The 15,865-nt window shown below is 37.3% G+C and overlaps 1 protein-coding gene across 2 annotated transcripts; it reads left to right on the top strand.

The window, feature by feature from the left end:
* Positions 1-3,558: 3,558 nt before the first annotated feature.
* CPZ (Metallo-hydrolase/oxidoreductase superfamily protein) lies at positions 3,559-7,414 on the top strand. Of its 2 annotated transcripts, XM_010271796.3 has the most exons (8): positions 3,559-4,189; positions 4,357-4,519; positions 4,596-4,666; positions 4,790-4,885; positions 5,016-5,129; positions 6,192-6,260; positions 6,695-6,769; positions 7,187-7,414. In XM_010271796.3, the coding sequence occupies exons 1-8, from the start codon at positions 3,782-3,784 to the stop codon at positions 7,274-7,276; spliced, it is 1,086 nt and encodes a 361-aa protein (XP_010270098.1). In that variant the 5' UTR covers positions 3,559-3,781; the 3' UTR covers positions 7,277-7,414. The 2 variants fall into 2 exon arrangements, with proteins under 2 accessions (XP_010270098.1, XP_088750790.1); XM_088894664.1 differs by lacking the exons at positions 6,695-6,769; positions 7,187-7,414 and adding an exon at positions 6,338-6,501.
* Positions 7,415-15,865: the final 8,451 nt, after the last annotated feature.

Below are 15,865 nucleotides of genomic sequence, written 5' to 3'. Positions count from 1 at the left end.
CTGTTATGTAAGAAGATCCAATCCAACTAAACCGACCAATCTGGACCGACCCAACCCGAATCGGTCGGGTTTTCTTCAGTACCGGTTGGTTTTGGGTTATAAAAAATCATAAACCGATGATTCGGTTCGGTTTTGGTTTTTATGTGTAAAAGCCAAAACCGACCCAAACCGAACCGACTTAGTAGTTAGTTCTTAGTTAGTAGTTACAACCTACTTAACTAAGTTGTCTCTCAAACTCTGCTTCCTCCACAACTGGATTCATGGATGGGCCACAAAACGTTAAGGAAATGATGATTTCCTTTGGGAATGTAGAGCTAGAAATGAACACTTGAACAACAACTAAGTCACCACTAAGTAGAGCCAAAACCGATCCAAACCGACTCAAACCAATCAGGTCGGTTTCAGTTTCAATTTCAAGTAACCCGACCAAATCAGGTCGGTTGGAAAAATATCAGTAACCCGACCGTGAACAACCCTATTTGGTGGTTGTAATTCCCATATGTATTTTGATCTACGGAAACTTAATTCCTGTTTTACCAAAAAAAATGTAATAAATAAAAGGGCAAATTTCTTAAACTATAGGTTTAAGAAATTGATTAATTATATTCCTACTATTTTGAAAAGACTATTTTGCCTATTATTCTTTTTTAAATTTTCAAGAATAGAAAGCAAATTACTGCCCTGTCTCTGCCTCCGTTTCCATCTCTATTTTCTATCGGTCGCATTCACGTCTGTCATCTCTTCAATCATACACTGTCCACCACTGATAAATCTGAGAGACAATCTCTTCAGTTGTCCACTGCTCGTGCTGGATAATGATGGTGTCCATTTCATGTTATTTTCTCATGAAAGGGAGGTGGAGGAGGTCGGAATTTGAAGAATAATTAAGGGAGAAAAGATGTCGTGAATCGGAGAGAAAGAGAGAGGTGGGTGATTCAAAGGATAAGAGGAGTGAAGTGGGTATGTGGGCGATGACTATGGTGTTGATCTTGTTGTTGATACTTGATAGGAGGAACGAGGGAGGTAGAGGGGGAGCTGCGGTTCCAGATTAGGCCCAGTCTCCTCTTTTCCGAACTCCAAGGTTGGGTCTTGGGCAACACATGCTTCCGTAATCGGAGGCATGGGAAGGCTCTTGTATCACCGAAATGTTTTCCCCTGTCTTGTTAGAATGGTTTGTTGGAAATTCCATTTGGCTTCTCCGTTCATCAGCCGGTTCGTAAGTCAATGATGCTACAGAGTTTCAAATCGGAGCTCAGGGCACCACGGATGGGAGAGGGACCGTGAGTTAGTGATGAGCAGCACGCCAAGTGGCCACTTTAAGCTCAACCCGTAAGCAACACCCTCTCAAATTTTGCAACTGAGTTATTGAGTCACCATTTTTTGGAAGCAAACCTCCAACACAGTCTGCATTACAGAGGATTAGCGGTGATATTAGTGGCATCATGGTGACCAACATGACCAACTCTCTCATTGTGTGCCACCACTGATTGCATTTGATGGAGGCCCATTTCATCATATGGGCGACAGTCTATAGGAAGCAAGAATTCAAGATAAGTCAAGAATTCAAGAGTCCAAGATAATTCAAGAATTCAAGATCAATCAAGAATTCAAGAAACCAAGAGTTCAAGATAATCCAAGATTCATACCAAGATTAAGATAACCCATGCATGAATAAGATCCAGGGAGATCGGACGGTGGAAGATTTCGATCCAAGCAAGGCAACATCAAAGAGAGTTTGATCCTATCTACAAGATTGAGATGTTTAAATCAACTACAAATTTTCTTTCCTACTTATTCTACAATTTCCAGATGTATTATAAATATTGTTCTTTCCAAGCTAATAAAGACAATTTAGTTTTCACCAACTTTTCTCTCTCCTCTAAGAGGTTCATGTATAACTTCACTACGAAGCAGGTGTTCACCCGGTGCTTGCATAGCCAGCCCGATTTAGTGCTTCTACGCTGCGTCAGCATTATAGAGGCCGGTTTGCCTTTTTGGGTTTGACCAAGTACCTACACCTTGGCTACATCTTGAGGTGAGACGGGTTCGGCTACAAGTTCCCTAGAAACTAAGAATACGTCTTTGTACTTGATCCAATAACAAGTAGAAGCTACTCTTACAGGTGGTGGGGCAATTCAAACGTGACCCAAAAACAATTGGGGAAGCACTCAAAGCAACGGCGGTAACAATGGGAGGTATTCCGGTCGATAAGAATGACGTTGCTGCAATCCATGCACTAGAATTGATAGCCATAGGGGGATACTATATCATCGGGAGGTGTCGTCGTTGCTGCTCAATCAGTAGCTACTGTCAATGCAAAGACTATGCGCCATGAGGAAAAGATTAAGCTGGGGTATGTTCTCATGGTAAGCAATTTCGCCATTAAATAGTAGATGAATGTAAGAGATGTGAATATTTGTTTTTTTTACCACACGGGATGCAGCGATAAAGCCACCAAGAGACAGATTGCTTTTCCCTGAAAATGGTAGAGCAAAACTTGTCGGATTGACAGAAGTGAGAAAGAAAGGAGAGGAAGAGAGAGAAAGGGAGAAGAGGGTGACTGCTAGAACGAGAAAGGAGGAGCCGAGGCCACCCTTGCTCCGACCCTTTCTCTCTATAAGGGTTTACAAACCCTTGCTCTGACCAACGACGGTGGATCTGAGTATCTCTCAGATCTCAAATCTGAGATCTCTCAGATACTCGGTAGATTTGAGACGAGTTGTAAAATGGGAAGGAGAGAGAGAGGCCCTCATTTTTAATTTAAAAAGGGTCTTTACTAAAAACACCTTATACATTTCACAATGGATTTACTTAATCAACCTTTCATTAGATTGAAGTGAAAATTGATAATTTTGACCTTATTTGGGCCTAGTGCCACTTTGGTCTTTGAACTTTAAAACGTGACAATTCAGTATTCGAACTTTCAAAATGTATCAATTCAGTATCTATCAACCAACCGTTAAGTGACATTTGAAAATACACAAATGCCATTTGAGTGTCATCTAATTTTCTTTATCAACCATCCACAAGTTGATAAAAATGAATAGTCTCAAATCCTTGCCTCTTCTATTCAAGAAAGTTGGGGTTACGTCTCAGTGTGCATTCTGGTGACCCCAACTTTCTTGAACAGAAGAAACAAGGATTTGAGACTGTTCATTTTTTATCAATATTTAGATGATTGATAAAGAGAATTAGATGACACTCGAAGGATATTTGTGTCTTTTCATATAGCACTTAATGGCAGGTTAATGGTAAATACTAGATTAACACGTTTTGAAAATTCAAGTACTAAATTATTGCATTTTAAAATTTAGAGACCAAAATGGCACTAAACCCAAACTATAGGGTACTAAGCTGAAATTTCCATCACTAATATAAAAGATTATGGACAGAAGTGGATTAAGTAAATAGTTGGAAATTATAGGGAGAATTTTAGTAAAACGTATAGGTTTTAATAAACGTATGAAACTTAGGGGTGTTTTAGTAAATGACCTTTAAAAAATAAAAATTGATATTTTCTTGCAATTTACAAAAACACACCTGCCCGAGTGCTTATATTGCAAGGATTCCGTGGTTCTAACTTCTAACTCCATTGATGACAGTAACTCGGGAAGTCTGGAACTGTTCCTGTCTTTCAAAACCTCACCTTCTTCCGCGCACACAACCTCCTTACACGCCATACACTGTAAGTCTGTAACTGCAACTCTCTCTAATCTCTACTTCTCCGTGGTTCTGTTTTATTCGGTCTTTTTTAGTGTAAAACCTTATCTAGAAAAAGAAAATGCGGTTTTCTTTGAGCATTGCGACCTCAAACATGCCTTCGCTACTGCCACTGCACGAACCCGCATCAGAACCCTCCCGCAAATTCCCTTTCCCTTCGTTTCAAAGATTAGGCCAGAAAATTTCAGTAAGTGGTCATGGCCGGGGTTTGTGTGCCTTCAAAGGTTCTGGCTTCCTCTCTGCTATCGACAGAGCAATTGAAGAAGAGGAATACAGAAAGGCTAGATCTGAGGTTAACCGCAGAGGCGTCGACCTTGAGGGGTACTTAATCGAGGGGATTTCTGTTGGAGGGCACGAGACGTGTATCGTAATTCCCAGATTAAACGCCGCTTTTGACATTGGAAGGTGCCCTTCCAGGGCTGTTCATCAGGATTTCCTCTTTATAACCCACGCTCATCTTGATCATATTGTAAGCTTTTTCACCTTTCTTCATGTAAATTTTTACAGATATGCATGTGCTAACTTTCATATATTCTTTGGATTTCGGATTAAACCAAGTTCCTAAATATCTCTTTATTCTGTTGTGGTTCAGTTCAAGTTGAAAATCTAATGGGTTTTACATCAAATTCACTGCAGGGCGGGCTTCCAATGTATGTTGCTACTCGTGGCCTCTATAGCTTGAAGCCTCCCACAGTATTTGTGCCTCCATGTATAAAAGAGGACGTGGAGAAGCTATTTGACATTCACAGGGCCATGAGTCAAGTGGAGTTGAAACTCGATTTGGTGGCGTTGGATGTGGGTATGTGGTTCTTTTTATTGGTTTGTATTTCCTGTGTCTTTTCATTCTCAAGCTTCATTTTACAGTTCAACTTCAGGGGAAACATATGAATTACGGAACGATCTTGTTGTAAGACCATTTAGAACACACCATGTCATACCCAGCCAGGTAATTTCTTCAATTAGATTAAACTTTGGTTTGGAATTTATACCATATGGTTTTTACTATTTACCAAGTGTTTAAACCTGGGATTGGCCCTGAATCCACTATGCAATTTGTTGGCCTGTTCAGGGATATGTCATATACTCAATTAGGAAGAAGCTGAAGAAGAAGTATGCTCATTTAAAAGGAAAACAAATTGAGAAGTTGAAAAACTCTGGTGTTGAGGTCTGTAATTTTACAAACTTTAGCACTGAACCAACCTATTTTGCTTTATATTGAAGGATAGAAAGGGATAATTTGTTAGGGTTTAATCATGTGGCTTTATGACTTATTTGACTTTGAACTTCCTTGTTAGATTACAGACATCATACTGTCTCCAGAGGTGGCATTTACGGGTGATACGACATCTGATTTTATGCTTGAACCTCGAAATGCTGATGCCCTGAGAGCAAAAATTCTTATAACTGAGGTAGCAGCTTGGCAGCTTTGTTATTTTTCTTTTTCCTGCAAAACTATATATAATCTTCTTGGGCAAAGAGTTCAATTTGACAACCATAAATATACACCTGAAAAGACAAAACTAGCTAGAACATAAGCATTGCAATTGTGCAGTTCCATTCATGTAGGAACAAGGGGCACATTAATGTGGTCAATCAGTAAAAGACTTGGAAAAGGTCCAGAAGATCACAACAAGCTCCTATGGTGGCTCAAGCTAGTCTTACCTAAATATCAAGTTGCATTCTGTTTAATGCATTAGAATATTGATGGGGAATAGCAGATGTCTACCTCATCTATGCAATGTAACTTGGTGAAAGTATGGTTAATTCAGTATTAATATGTAAAACCACATGTGCAGCTATCAATTATGTTCTGGGCTGTACACCTTAAAAGCAGGTATTTATGGATACTGACTTTAGTAAAAAGTTACACCAAGAGTATATCCAAATTTAATTTTAGTACTGTGGAGTATTGCTATACTTCTTGCAGTCAACCATAAGAAGGTAATTCATGTAATAGTCATATAATTGTTTTATGATATTAAGTTACAATCTTGCATATGTGCTATGTAAACAGCTTTCCATTGATAGACTATATGAACTTCCCACAGGACAGGGTATTGGGTGCTCCCAAGTTTTTGTCAGATCAAAATTCTACATGCATTACTTACAGATTTGTAAACATTTCAGCATGAAACAGTGTTTCAGAAGCTGAACACAAGAAAGCTAAAATTCCATTGAGCTTTACAGTTTATTTCATGTATTTAGATGGTTCTGCTTGGAATAAGATGGTGTTATGAAGGTTACAAAGTCCATGGAAACCAGTTGAGTAGAAGGAAATAGACCGTAAAATGAGCTGCTATCTATCTAAAGTCTAGGAATGCATCTAATATGTGATCAAGCCAGTGTCTTTGAGATGTCTGAATTCAAACTTGTTATTTCCCATTGATGAACTACTCAATACACTATTTTTTTTTTTTTCAATTGGTGCTACTCAATCCACATTTTTTATGATGGTGCTTATCTTTTGACAGGCAACTTTCCTAGATGAAGAGATCAGCATTGAGCATGCACGACAGCATGGCCATACTCACTTGTTTGAGGTCCATGAAACATTGAATGAAAAGAACTTTAATTATCTTTTTTTATGCATTTACTTGATTAGCCTGCCTTCATACAGGTGCATTTTATGGACCTATAAACTGGAGAGAAAACTTGTGGAAGACTGGAAGGTGGTGTCTTCTGGACTCCTCCAGCATGTGGCACACAGAAAAGTTGTTTGAGACCCCATGATTTAAGGGGTTATAAAAAGAATTGTCAACCCTGAGTTCTTAGTCACCATATCTACCTTATGGTTGGTCACTCAGTCTCAACCCCAAAATGTGTGCCGTGTGCATAATAGAAGGAAGAGCAGCTCAATGCCATTTTTTTCTGTTCAAGTTGGAGAACTTCTAATTGCAGAACCCATCTAACCGCAACTTTTTTCATCATGTTAGTTTTTCTGTTATTCTGAAACATGGGGTTGTTAATGATGTAGATTATTGAAAATGCTCAATGGATCCGGAACAAAGTAATTTTGCTCACTCACTTCTCTTCCCGGTACAAAATTGAGGTAATGAACCAAGTCCTCAATAACTATTGCCTTTTTCAGATGGAGAAATCTAGGTTTCCTTTCTTAGTTGTTGATATTATGCCAATGCATTGGCTGTGACATACCCTGTATAGTCAGTCATATGCAAAGGAATGGCCCACCATTTTGATGGATCCCATGTCCAATTGTCAACCTGATCAGATGTTCCCAAACTTTCGCAAATGTCTATTGGGCGTATTTGTTGCCCCCAATCTGTAACGAAAGTTTGGGTGGTTGCTTTCATTCGAGAGGATTGGTAATTGGAATCTCAGGAAGTGGGTCTTTTTGAATGGTGTAGCTCCATGAAACTAACACTCTGTGCTTTTAGCATAGGACTGGACGAATTTTCCACCTTGCTCTTCCATGAAAAAATCTAACAGATGCTTTTGTCAATTATAGGACATTCGTGAAGCTGTGTCGAAACTACAACCAAAGTTGTCTACTAAGGTGGTTGCTTTAGCAGAAGGCTTCAAATCGATGTATTCATAGTTGTATCCAGACCTCTTTCTTTTTTTCTTTAATCAAATCTTGTAACTAGTGATGACCTTTATCAGATTTATACTACAACTACAACACTGTATCTTAATGGTTTGCGCATATAGTTAAATGTCTTACATACTTACATCATATATTAACTGCTTAAGAGAGGTGGGTTATCTATGCCATCAAATAAATAAATAAGCATGGTTTTCAAAACCGGACCGGAAAAACGGGAACCGATCACCTAACCGGTTCCGTTTTTCCCCAAAATCGTTGATTTTGGTCAACAAACCGCTGGACCAGTCGGTTAACTGTTCAAACCATTCGAATGGTTTTGACCGTTTTTCAAATTTTTTAAATTTTTTTATTTTTTTTTGTCAGAATGGGCCTATCATTTGGGTTGAACGGTCGGACTGTTCGAACCGGTAACTGGACCTTGACCGGTTTGGTCACCAGGTCGGTTTTAAAAACCATGTTAGGTTATCAATTATCACCGGAGATAATTTGGTGTCATTGGGCGTTAAGCCATTAATGCTCTTCGCATCGGTTATTAGGATAATCCCTAAGGCTACATTTGGTTGCAATGCAATTAAATTTGCACTATGGCAGTGCAAATGATTTGAGTGTAAATTTTGACCTATTTTTGTTTCAAATTTTAGCTTATTTTGTTTGATTGCATTACAAATGAAGTAAATTAAGACATGAAGCAGAATAAAATAAAACCCAAAACAAGAATTTGCATTTTTTTTTAATTTGCACTCTCATGCATTTGTACTAGTGCAAATAAAATTGCACTGCAACCAAACAGCCTAATGGAATTGGAATACAACATGAAGATTGTGTTTCAGGCACGGGTAACCAGTCAATCGTTTGGAGAAAGTGTTAATACTTAGGCCTTGTTCATTTAGAAAGAGGTCATTTACCCGGGTAAGTGCTTCCTAGGAAACATTTACCTAGGTAAGTGTATTTACCCATGTTTTTTTTGTTAAATTTATCTGAGTAAATGTGACTTTTCAACTTCCTTGTGTTCTTTTGCCTCACCCACTTTCCTAGGCAAGTGGTTAATTTTTCTGTCTTGTCATTTGTACCCTTAGGTCAAGGTCCATGCTTTTTGAATTATATTTTTTTAATGGGCATTTTTGATATATTATATTTTGTGCATTTATTCTTCACTTTAACTTTCCAAGTGAGAGAAGGGTAACACTTTCCCAAGTAAGTGATACCCAAGGGAAAGGCATTTTACTATGGGTCCTACCTAAATCTTGAAAAAGAACATGGGAGAGTTGGTCAATGGGAATCAAAATCCCATTGGACGATTTTTCCCCATTCCAAAATCCGTGAAACGAACAAGGCCTCTATGAATTGAAATTTCTTCTCATTAGGTTGAGCGTCTTCTAAAATTCCTATAAATTCCTTAAATTCCTCTATAATGTTTTGTACTTTTATCTACTTTTAATTTTTTCATATAATTATTGTCTTCATGAGTTGATATTCATATGTTGAACCTCTAGATGAAAAAATGGTTTTATTTCTAAGTCAGTTTTATACCATTAGAATTATGAGAGATTTAACTAGTAAATTTTATTGGAAATTAGTGGAATTGAATAGTGATAAATAAAAATGTTTTAAATATAGGGTTTAATGAAAAGAATGAGAAGTAAGAAAAAAGTGTTATATATAGGGGTATTTTAGTTAATCAAAAAGTCCAAAAATGTGAGACCCATTTGCAGTTTTGATAGTACTACAAATATAGATTGTTATTGCTTTTTGTACCAATGTAGATTGTTATTACCATAATTGTTTTTATTATTATAGCTATTATCAATGTTCTTACTATTATACATATTGTTGTCTTGAAATAATCTTATCTTAGGCCATGCATTTTTCTCAAGCAATGTGGCATTGGCACAAATTAATGGGTTTTACCTTTTCTCTTATTAAGTTTTATATTTAAGGTATTAACTCTCATTATCTTTATTAAAGTTTGTTCTTGACTAAAACACCACTACTTTGAATTTGATCCGCTTTTAATTGTGAGGGCAAAAATGTATTTTAAATTACTACTTTTCACCCCATTCATTCTCATCATCATCGTTATCATCTCTCTTTTTCTCACTAAATCCTATATTTAAGCATTTTTTGCCAATAAGTTCTATCAATTAGATCTTGTTCTAATACTTTTAACAATATAAAATCAATGTTTTTTAAATTGACTAAAAAATGGAACCATTTTTCTGATTGGTGGTTAGTAAACAATTAAATCATTCGAGTCAAATGGGTCAACCCATGATGTCATAGTTAAATGATAAAGTTTTTAAATAGACATAAATGCATAAATTTTATATATATAAGAGAGAGAGAGAAAGAGATAATTTGGCACATCTCTAATATTTTCTATGAGGTTAGTGACAATACCTCCTGAACTATCATCTGCGATAAAAGCCCCCCTTGAACATTCACTTTACAATAAATATTCCCATTCCATTAGGGTTTTGTTAGTCAATTTCAAAAAAGATCCTCATTAGGTTGTTTAAAGCTTTCTATAGCCAAAACTATGATTTTCTTATTTATTTGGATGATTGTACCCTTTCACTTAGAAAGCCTTGAGATCTTATTCTACTAATTTGTGCTCTTTAATGGCTTGTTTCTTTTCTACTCAACTTCTTTTGCTATTTTATTGATTTATTCTCTGACCTCAGAACCCATGCTATCTTTTAGTTGTATACATTTTCCGGTGAGAGGCAATGGAGATGCAACTATAAGCTTTAGTTTGTTCTTCTTTGACAACAAAGAAGAAACAACAAATTATTTCTTCTATGGCGACAGCATAACAGATTCCAAGGAGATTTTTCTTCGCTGGAGATTTTTTCCTTCCCTAGCGACAACATAATAGAGAGCTGCTTTACCAATAAGACGATAAAAAGTATTTCCCAAGGCATGGGGAGCATTTTGTTATCTAACGCATTATGTCATCCAACCTAACAACCAAGAGGTATTTATTGTAAAGTGAAAGTTGAAAGGGTCTTTGTCTCAAATGAATGTTCAATGAGGTAATTTGCATTAGGGGTGGCAACGAGCCAAGTTTTTCATGAATTATTCAAGCTCAAAAATTCTAGCTCTGTCCCTGAGCTCGGCTTAGCTTAGTTTAATATTTTTATAGGTTCATTTTCTAATCGAGCCAAGCTCGAGCCTAATAAAGCTCAACTTGTGAGGCTTGCGAGCCTAATCGAGCTTCTACATACATACATACATACATACATACATACATACATACATACATACATACATACATACATACATACATACATACATACATACATACATACATACATACATACACAGACATGCATACGTACATACATACATACATACATACATACATACATACATACATATATAATATTTTTATTTTTATATATAATAATAATAACTAATTATTATAGTTATTAATTTTTTAAATATCAAATAAAAAATAATTTTTTATATATAACTTTTTACTTTTATAAAGCATTTGACTCATAGTCGAGCTCAAGCTTATGAACTTTTGACTCGAGCCAAACTTGAGCTCAAGTCTTTAGCTTGAACTGAGCTCGAGCTTGAGCTCAAGCCTCATACTATCTTGGTGAGCCAAGCTCGGCTCAACTCGAATCCACTCCTAATTTACACTAGCCTCACAGTACAAGGGGGTCTTTGTAGTTTACCCTTGTTATTGATGTTAGAAATGGAATACAAATTTTAAACTTGACCTAAAGATGAAATTGTTTTCCTATTTGGTGGTGGACCAACAATTCAACCTTTTGGGTCAAGTGTGTCAACCCTCTGTGCTAAAGTTAAATAATAAAATTTAAATAACATAAAAATATAAGAAATATAGAAATTCACTAATATCATATATTAAAGGAAAATGAGTAATAAACAAAAAAATTGTTTTTGTTAGTGATAGAAATGAAGTATAGAATTTAGAACCAAGTGAAAATGAAACTTTTTTCTTGTTTGGTGGTTGGTCCATAGTTCAACCTTTCACTCTTTTAGGTTAAATGTGTCAACCCTTGATATCATAATTAAATAATGAAAGTAAAAATAAAAACAAAAAATTATAAAATTTGTAGAAAAAATTTGATACATTTCTAATATTTTATATTAATCATATTAAAGAAATTTTGTTTTTATTGATGGTTAAAATGAAATACAAATTTAAAATTAACCTAAAAGTGATATTGTTTTCTTGTTTGGTGAAAGGCCAATAGTTCAACCTTTTGGGTCAAATGTGTTGTCCCTTGATTCATAATTAAATAATACAAGTTAAAAAGATAAAAAATGTAAAAAAATATAAAAATTGTAAAAAATTTTGTAGAAAACATTAAATCAAATCTCTAATATCATATATTTATCACATTATAAAAAAAATAAGTGTGATAAATAAGAATTATTTTTGTTGATGATAAAAGTAAAACATAAAATTAAAAAATCCACCCAAAAATTGAATTATTTTCTTGTTCGATGGTGGGTCAATAATTCAACCTTTTGGATCAAAATTTTCAACCCTCGATGTCATTAATTAAATATTAAAAATATAAAAATTTCTGTAGGAAATAATAAATAGGGTCATTTACTAGAATACCCCCTGTAGTTTTATGAATTTACTTAAACTTATTCTATAGTTTTCATTTACTAAAACACCCCTATAGTTTGTAAGCTATTTACTTAATCAACCTTTTACTAAGAAGTGTTTGTTTTGCCATCTAAAAATAGTAACATGATTACCTAAACTGAGTGGAAAATTTTCAAGGGCATAGACCCATGATTGTTTATTTCAAAAGTACCCCTAACACTTTTTCATGCAAAAAACAAATTTGACCAAATAGAGACAAATAAGGTGGTTGTTCATATCTTACTTGGGGCAAAACTGGCATTTTTATCTATATTTTCTCTAGATTAAATTTATTCAAATGAACATTAGTGTTAAAATTGTCATTTTCCATTATCATATAATGGAAGGCCAATTAAGTAAATCGATTGCAAACTATGTAGGAGGTGTTTTAGTAAAATGCAAAATATAGGGTAGGTTTTAATAAATCCATAAAACTATACAAGTGTTTTAATAAAAGGAGATAGGGATTTGCTACCAACAAAATGCTCCCAACACTATCCCAATAGGAGCATTTTTTGGTGGTCTATTGGGATAGTGTTAGGAGCATTTTTGTTTAATATGATAAATATATTTATTTTTGTTTATATACAATTTTTTTGTGTTTTCTATATTTTATTTTTATCTATTTTTTGAGTTTTTAATATATAATTATGATACCAGGTGCTAGCCAATTTGACTTGAAATAAAAAGCAACTCATTGTTGGGCAACTTTAAATTTTTTATTCCATTTACATAATTAATTCTAAAAATAATTATTGTTTATCGAACTTATTTTTTCTTGATGTGATAAGCTTATAATATATTAGATATCTCAAAGTTTTCTATAAATTTTATGTAGTTTTTAATTTTGTATTTTTATCTATTTTTAAATTTTTATTATTTAATTATAACATCACTTGTTACCTTACTTACCCAAACGATTGACCATTATGGTGCAAGTCAAATAGGTTGGGCTGAATTTAACCTTAACCCAGGCTTAACCTTATGCATTAGACCTAAGGCTTCAAACCAAAGTCAAGCTTAATCTATTCAACTTGGGCCCAACCTTCAACTTGCATTGAAATTTGATGCACTTGGGTTAGCCTTGGACTTGGGTCTATCAATTGGCCCCACGACAAAAATTGGTATTAAATGTGTGTATTTATGATTATATGTATAATTAGGCTTGACTTTAGTTACCTAAGGGACAATCTTAGCCCAACCCGAAAAAATAAAAAAGCCTAAACTTTTGAGCCTAGGCCCCCAAGTCAAGGACCAAAACTCAAAGCTAGCTTATTTAAAATTATGAGGTAGGTCGATTCGAGTGTGAGTTAAGCCCATCTAATTTTTATATGCTTGTCTAAAAATAACTCTTATCTATCACACTTATGCACCCAAATGTTTTTTTTTTACAAAAATTTTATGTTTTAATAACTTTTGTATCCCTATCTTTTTTAAAATTTTATCATTTATTTATGATATCATGGATTGGTCGATCCATTTGACCTGAAAGGTTGAACCATTGACCCACCACTTGAATAAAAAAATGGTTTCGTTTTGAGGTTAGTTTTAAATCTTGTATTTCATCTCCATTGAAAAAAAACACTTTTATTTGATATGATAAATAGATGATATTAGTAATGTGGCTAAATTTTTCACTTTTTTTTGTAACTTTTATTATTTAACTATGAGAACATTGGTTGGTCCATTTGATGTTGATGGTTGAATTATTTACTTGCCACTCAAATAAACAAAAGGGGATTTATTTAATTATTTTTCATGTTGACAAATTTCTTAAACTACCCTTATGGTTTAGCTAATTAACTAACTCTACCTTTACAATTTACATATTGTGTTAAAGTACTCCCAACTTTTCTAACAATCATCTAATACCTCTCTTAATGTCACATGCAACATCACATGACTGATATATTTTTTAAAATTCCTAATATACCCTTTTATGGTTCCACTTTATTTTAGGTCTTGGTCTCCAACTCCGTCTCTGTCTCCTATCTTTGTCTCTGACTTTATATATGATGATGCACAATCTGGCCGGTCTTGGCTGTCAACGATCTTGCCTCTGAACTGAGTAACGGGGACCTGAAACGGAAGGAGAAGAGAAACTCCAGGGAGAACCCGGCATAAAGACTCTGAAGCTCAAGTTAGAATCCTTCAAAGGCAAGATAAACCAGATAGCGCAAAAGTTAGCATACCTCGTTCCTGGGGGGTAGGAGCCTTTTATAACCACCTCGCGCACTCACTTTCAGGCTTCCGTCAGATCGGGCATGATTACTTTTGAACCCCTGCCAGTTCGGATGTCATTTCCTCTGGCCGGACAGAACCGCCACTGCTCCTTTTGTCGGAGCCGTCTCTGCGGCTAGTGACGACGGTTGAAGGTGGCGGTAGCAGGAGGACGTTTGAAGTGCGGCTGTCAGGCGTCGGATCCCAAATCAGTCAGGTGCGCCGCCCTTGGATACGGACGTCCTTGGTGTCGGGTACATTTGGTCAGCCTGGTGTTTCGGAAGCGAAGTGTTGGAGTGGCGAGCGAGGTGTCTTGAGTTCGGTTTGGAGGGTTTCGAGCTGCCATGGGCCAGCTCGGGTTAGCTTTTGTGAGGCTTGGGGCCCAGTATAGTTCATGCTCCTTGTAGGGAGCTCGGGTTCTCAGTAGGGAGCTTGCTCTCGGACTCCCAGTAGGGAGCTTGCTCTTAATAGGGAGTTCGGACTTAGTAGGGAGCTTGGGCTCCCAGTAGGGAGCTCGGGTTCTTATTTAGGCAGCTCGGACCCTTAACAGGGAGCTCGGGCTCCTAGTAGGGAGCTCGGACTCTTGGTAGGGAGCTCGGACTCAGTAGAGCGGTCTGGAGTTCGGGCTCGCTAGTGATCTTGGACTTGCTTCCGATGTTCGCTTCGGGCGCTCTACTGTCCCGAGTTGCTTGCCTTTGCCACGTGTCGGGCGATTGCGAGGTCGGGCCAAATTTCCCTTCATCAATTGCCCCCCACTCCCTACGACAAGGGTCCGGTCTTGGCGCGGGGAGTTCGTAAGGTAGCAGGAGGGTTTTGGTCCGTGCTGAGGGCGCTCGATTTAATTTGACTTTCAAAAAAGGGCGCGCGTTTGGGAGACGTGACGGCAGTCGTTCGAGAGTTGGGCTACAGACGCTTTTATTGCGAGGAGACGTGCGCCGACACCCCGTCAGTTTCGGGAAGGTGCGTGCTGACACCCGTCCTCTGACAGGACGTGCGCGACGCTCCGTTTGTTTCAGAAAGATTGCGCTGATTGGTCTCGGAAGACGTTCGGTTTAGCACGGCTGTGGGCCGTTGGATTGGCTTCGATCTGGGCCGTCGCTTTCCGGCCGCTGTGGATATAAATAGCGTGCGGGGGGGGGGGCGTCCTTGCTACTGTTGTACATCTTGAGCTCGTGCCTAAGTTTCAGTTCGCGTCCAGGCTTTTCAGCTCGCGTCCCAGGTTCCTTGCTTGTTCGAGCTTTCGTGGTCTGCTTCAGTCTTCTTTCCGGGTGAGTGCTTTTGGAATACCGTTCCGTTTCCCGATGTCTAGTTCGGAGGGTTCAGACTATTCAAGCGGGTCTGAAGTAGGTTCTACGAACCAGTTTGCGTCCCCCGATAGTTCAAGTGAGCCCGATGTGGGTCCTGAGGAAGGGGTCGAGCCTATAGCCCGAGGTGCTTCGGGTAGGTCGGCGTCCACATCCCGTCGTGGCCGAATTGTAGATCAGTTCGGCCCTTCAACTATGATGCCTGAGGGGCTTCAATCCCTCATAGACTACTACGACTTGCCCGGGGAGCACGGTTACTTCATACCTACGGGTAGCTTCCCTTGGGAACATGGTCCTAATGAGATCGTGATTTTCCGGGAACAGCTTGCTGCGGGGCTGCGACTGCCCTTTCATCCTCTTCTCGTCGAGGTTCTAAACCACTTCGGTGTGACGATCGGCCAGCTTCACCCGAACTCCATTAGA

Source organism: Nelumbo nucifera, chromosome 1, assembly GCF_055504915.1.
Source record: "Nelumbo nucifera cultivar China Antique chromosome 1, China Antique-T2T, whole genome shotgun sequence".
Classification (NCBI taxonomy): domain Eukaryota; kingdom Viridiplantae; phylum Streptophyta; class Magnoliopsida; order Proteales; family Nelumbonaceae; genus Nelumbo; species Nelumbo nucifera.
This window is presented reverse-complemented; position numbering and strand designations above follow the sequence as displayed.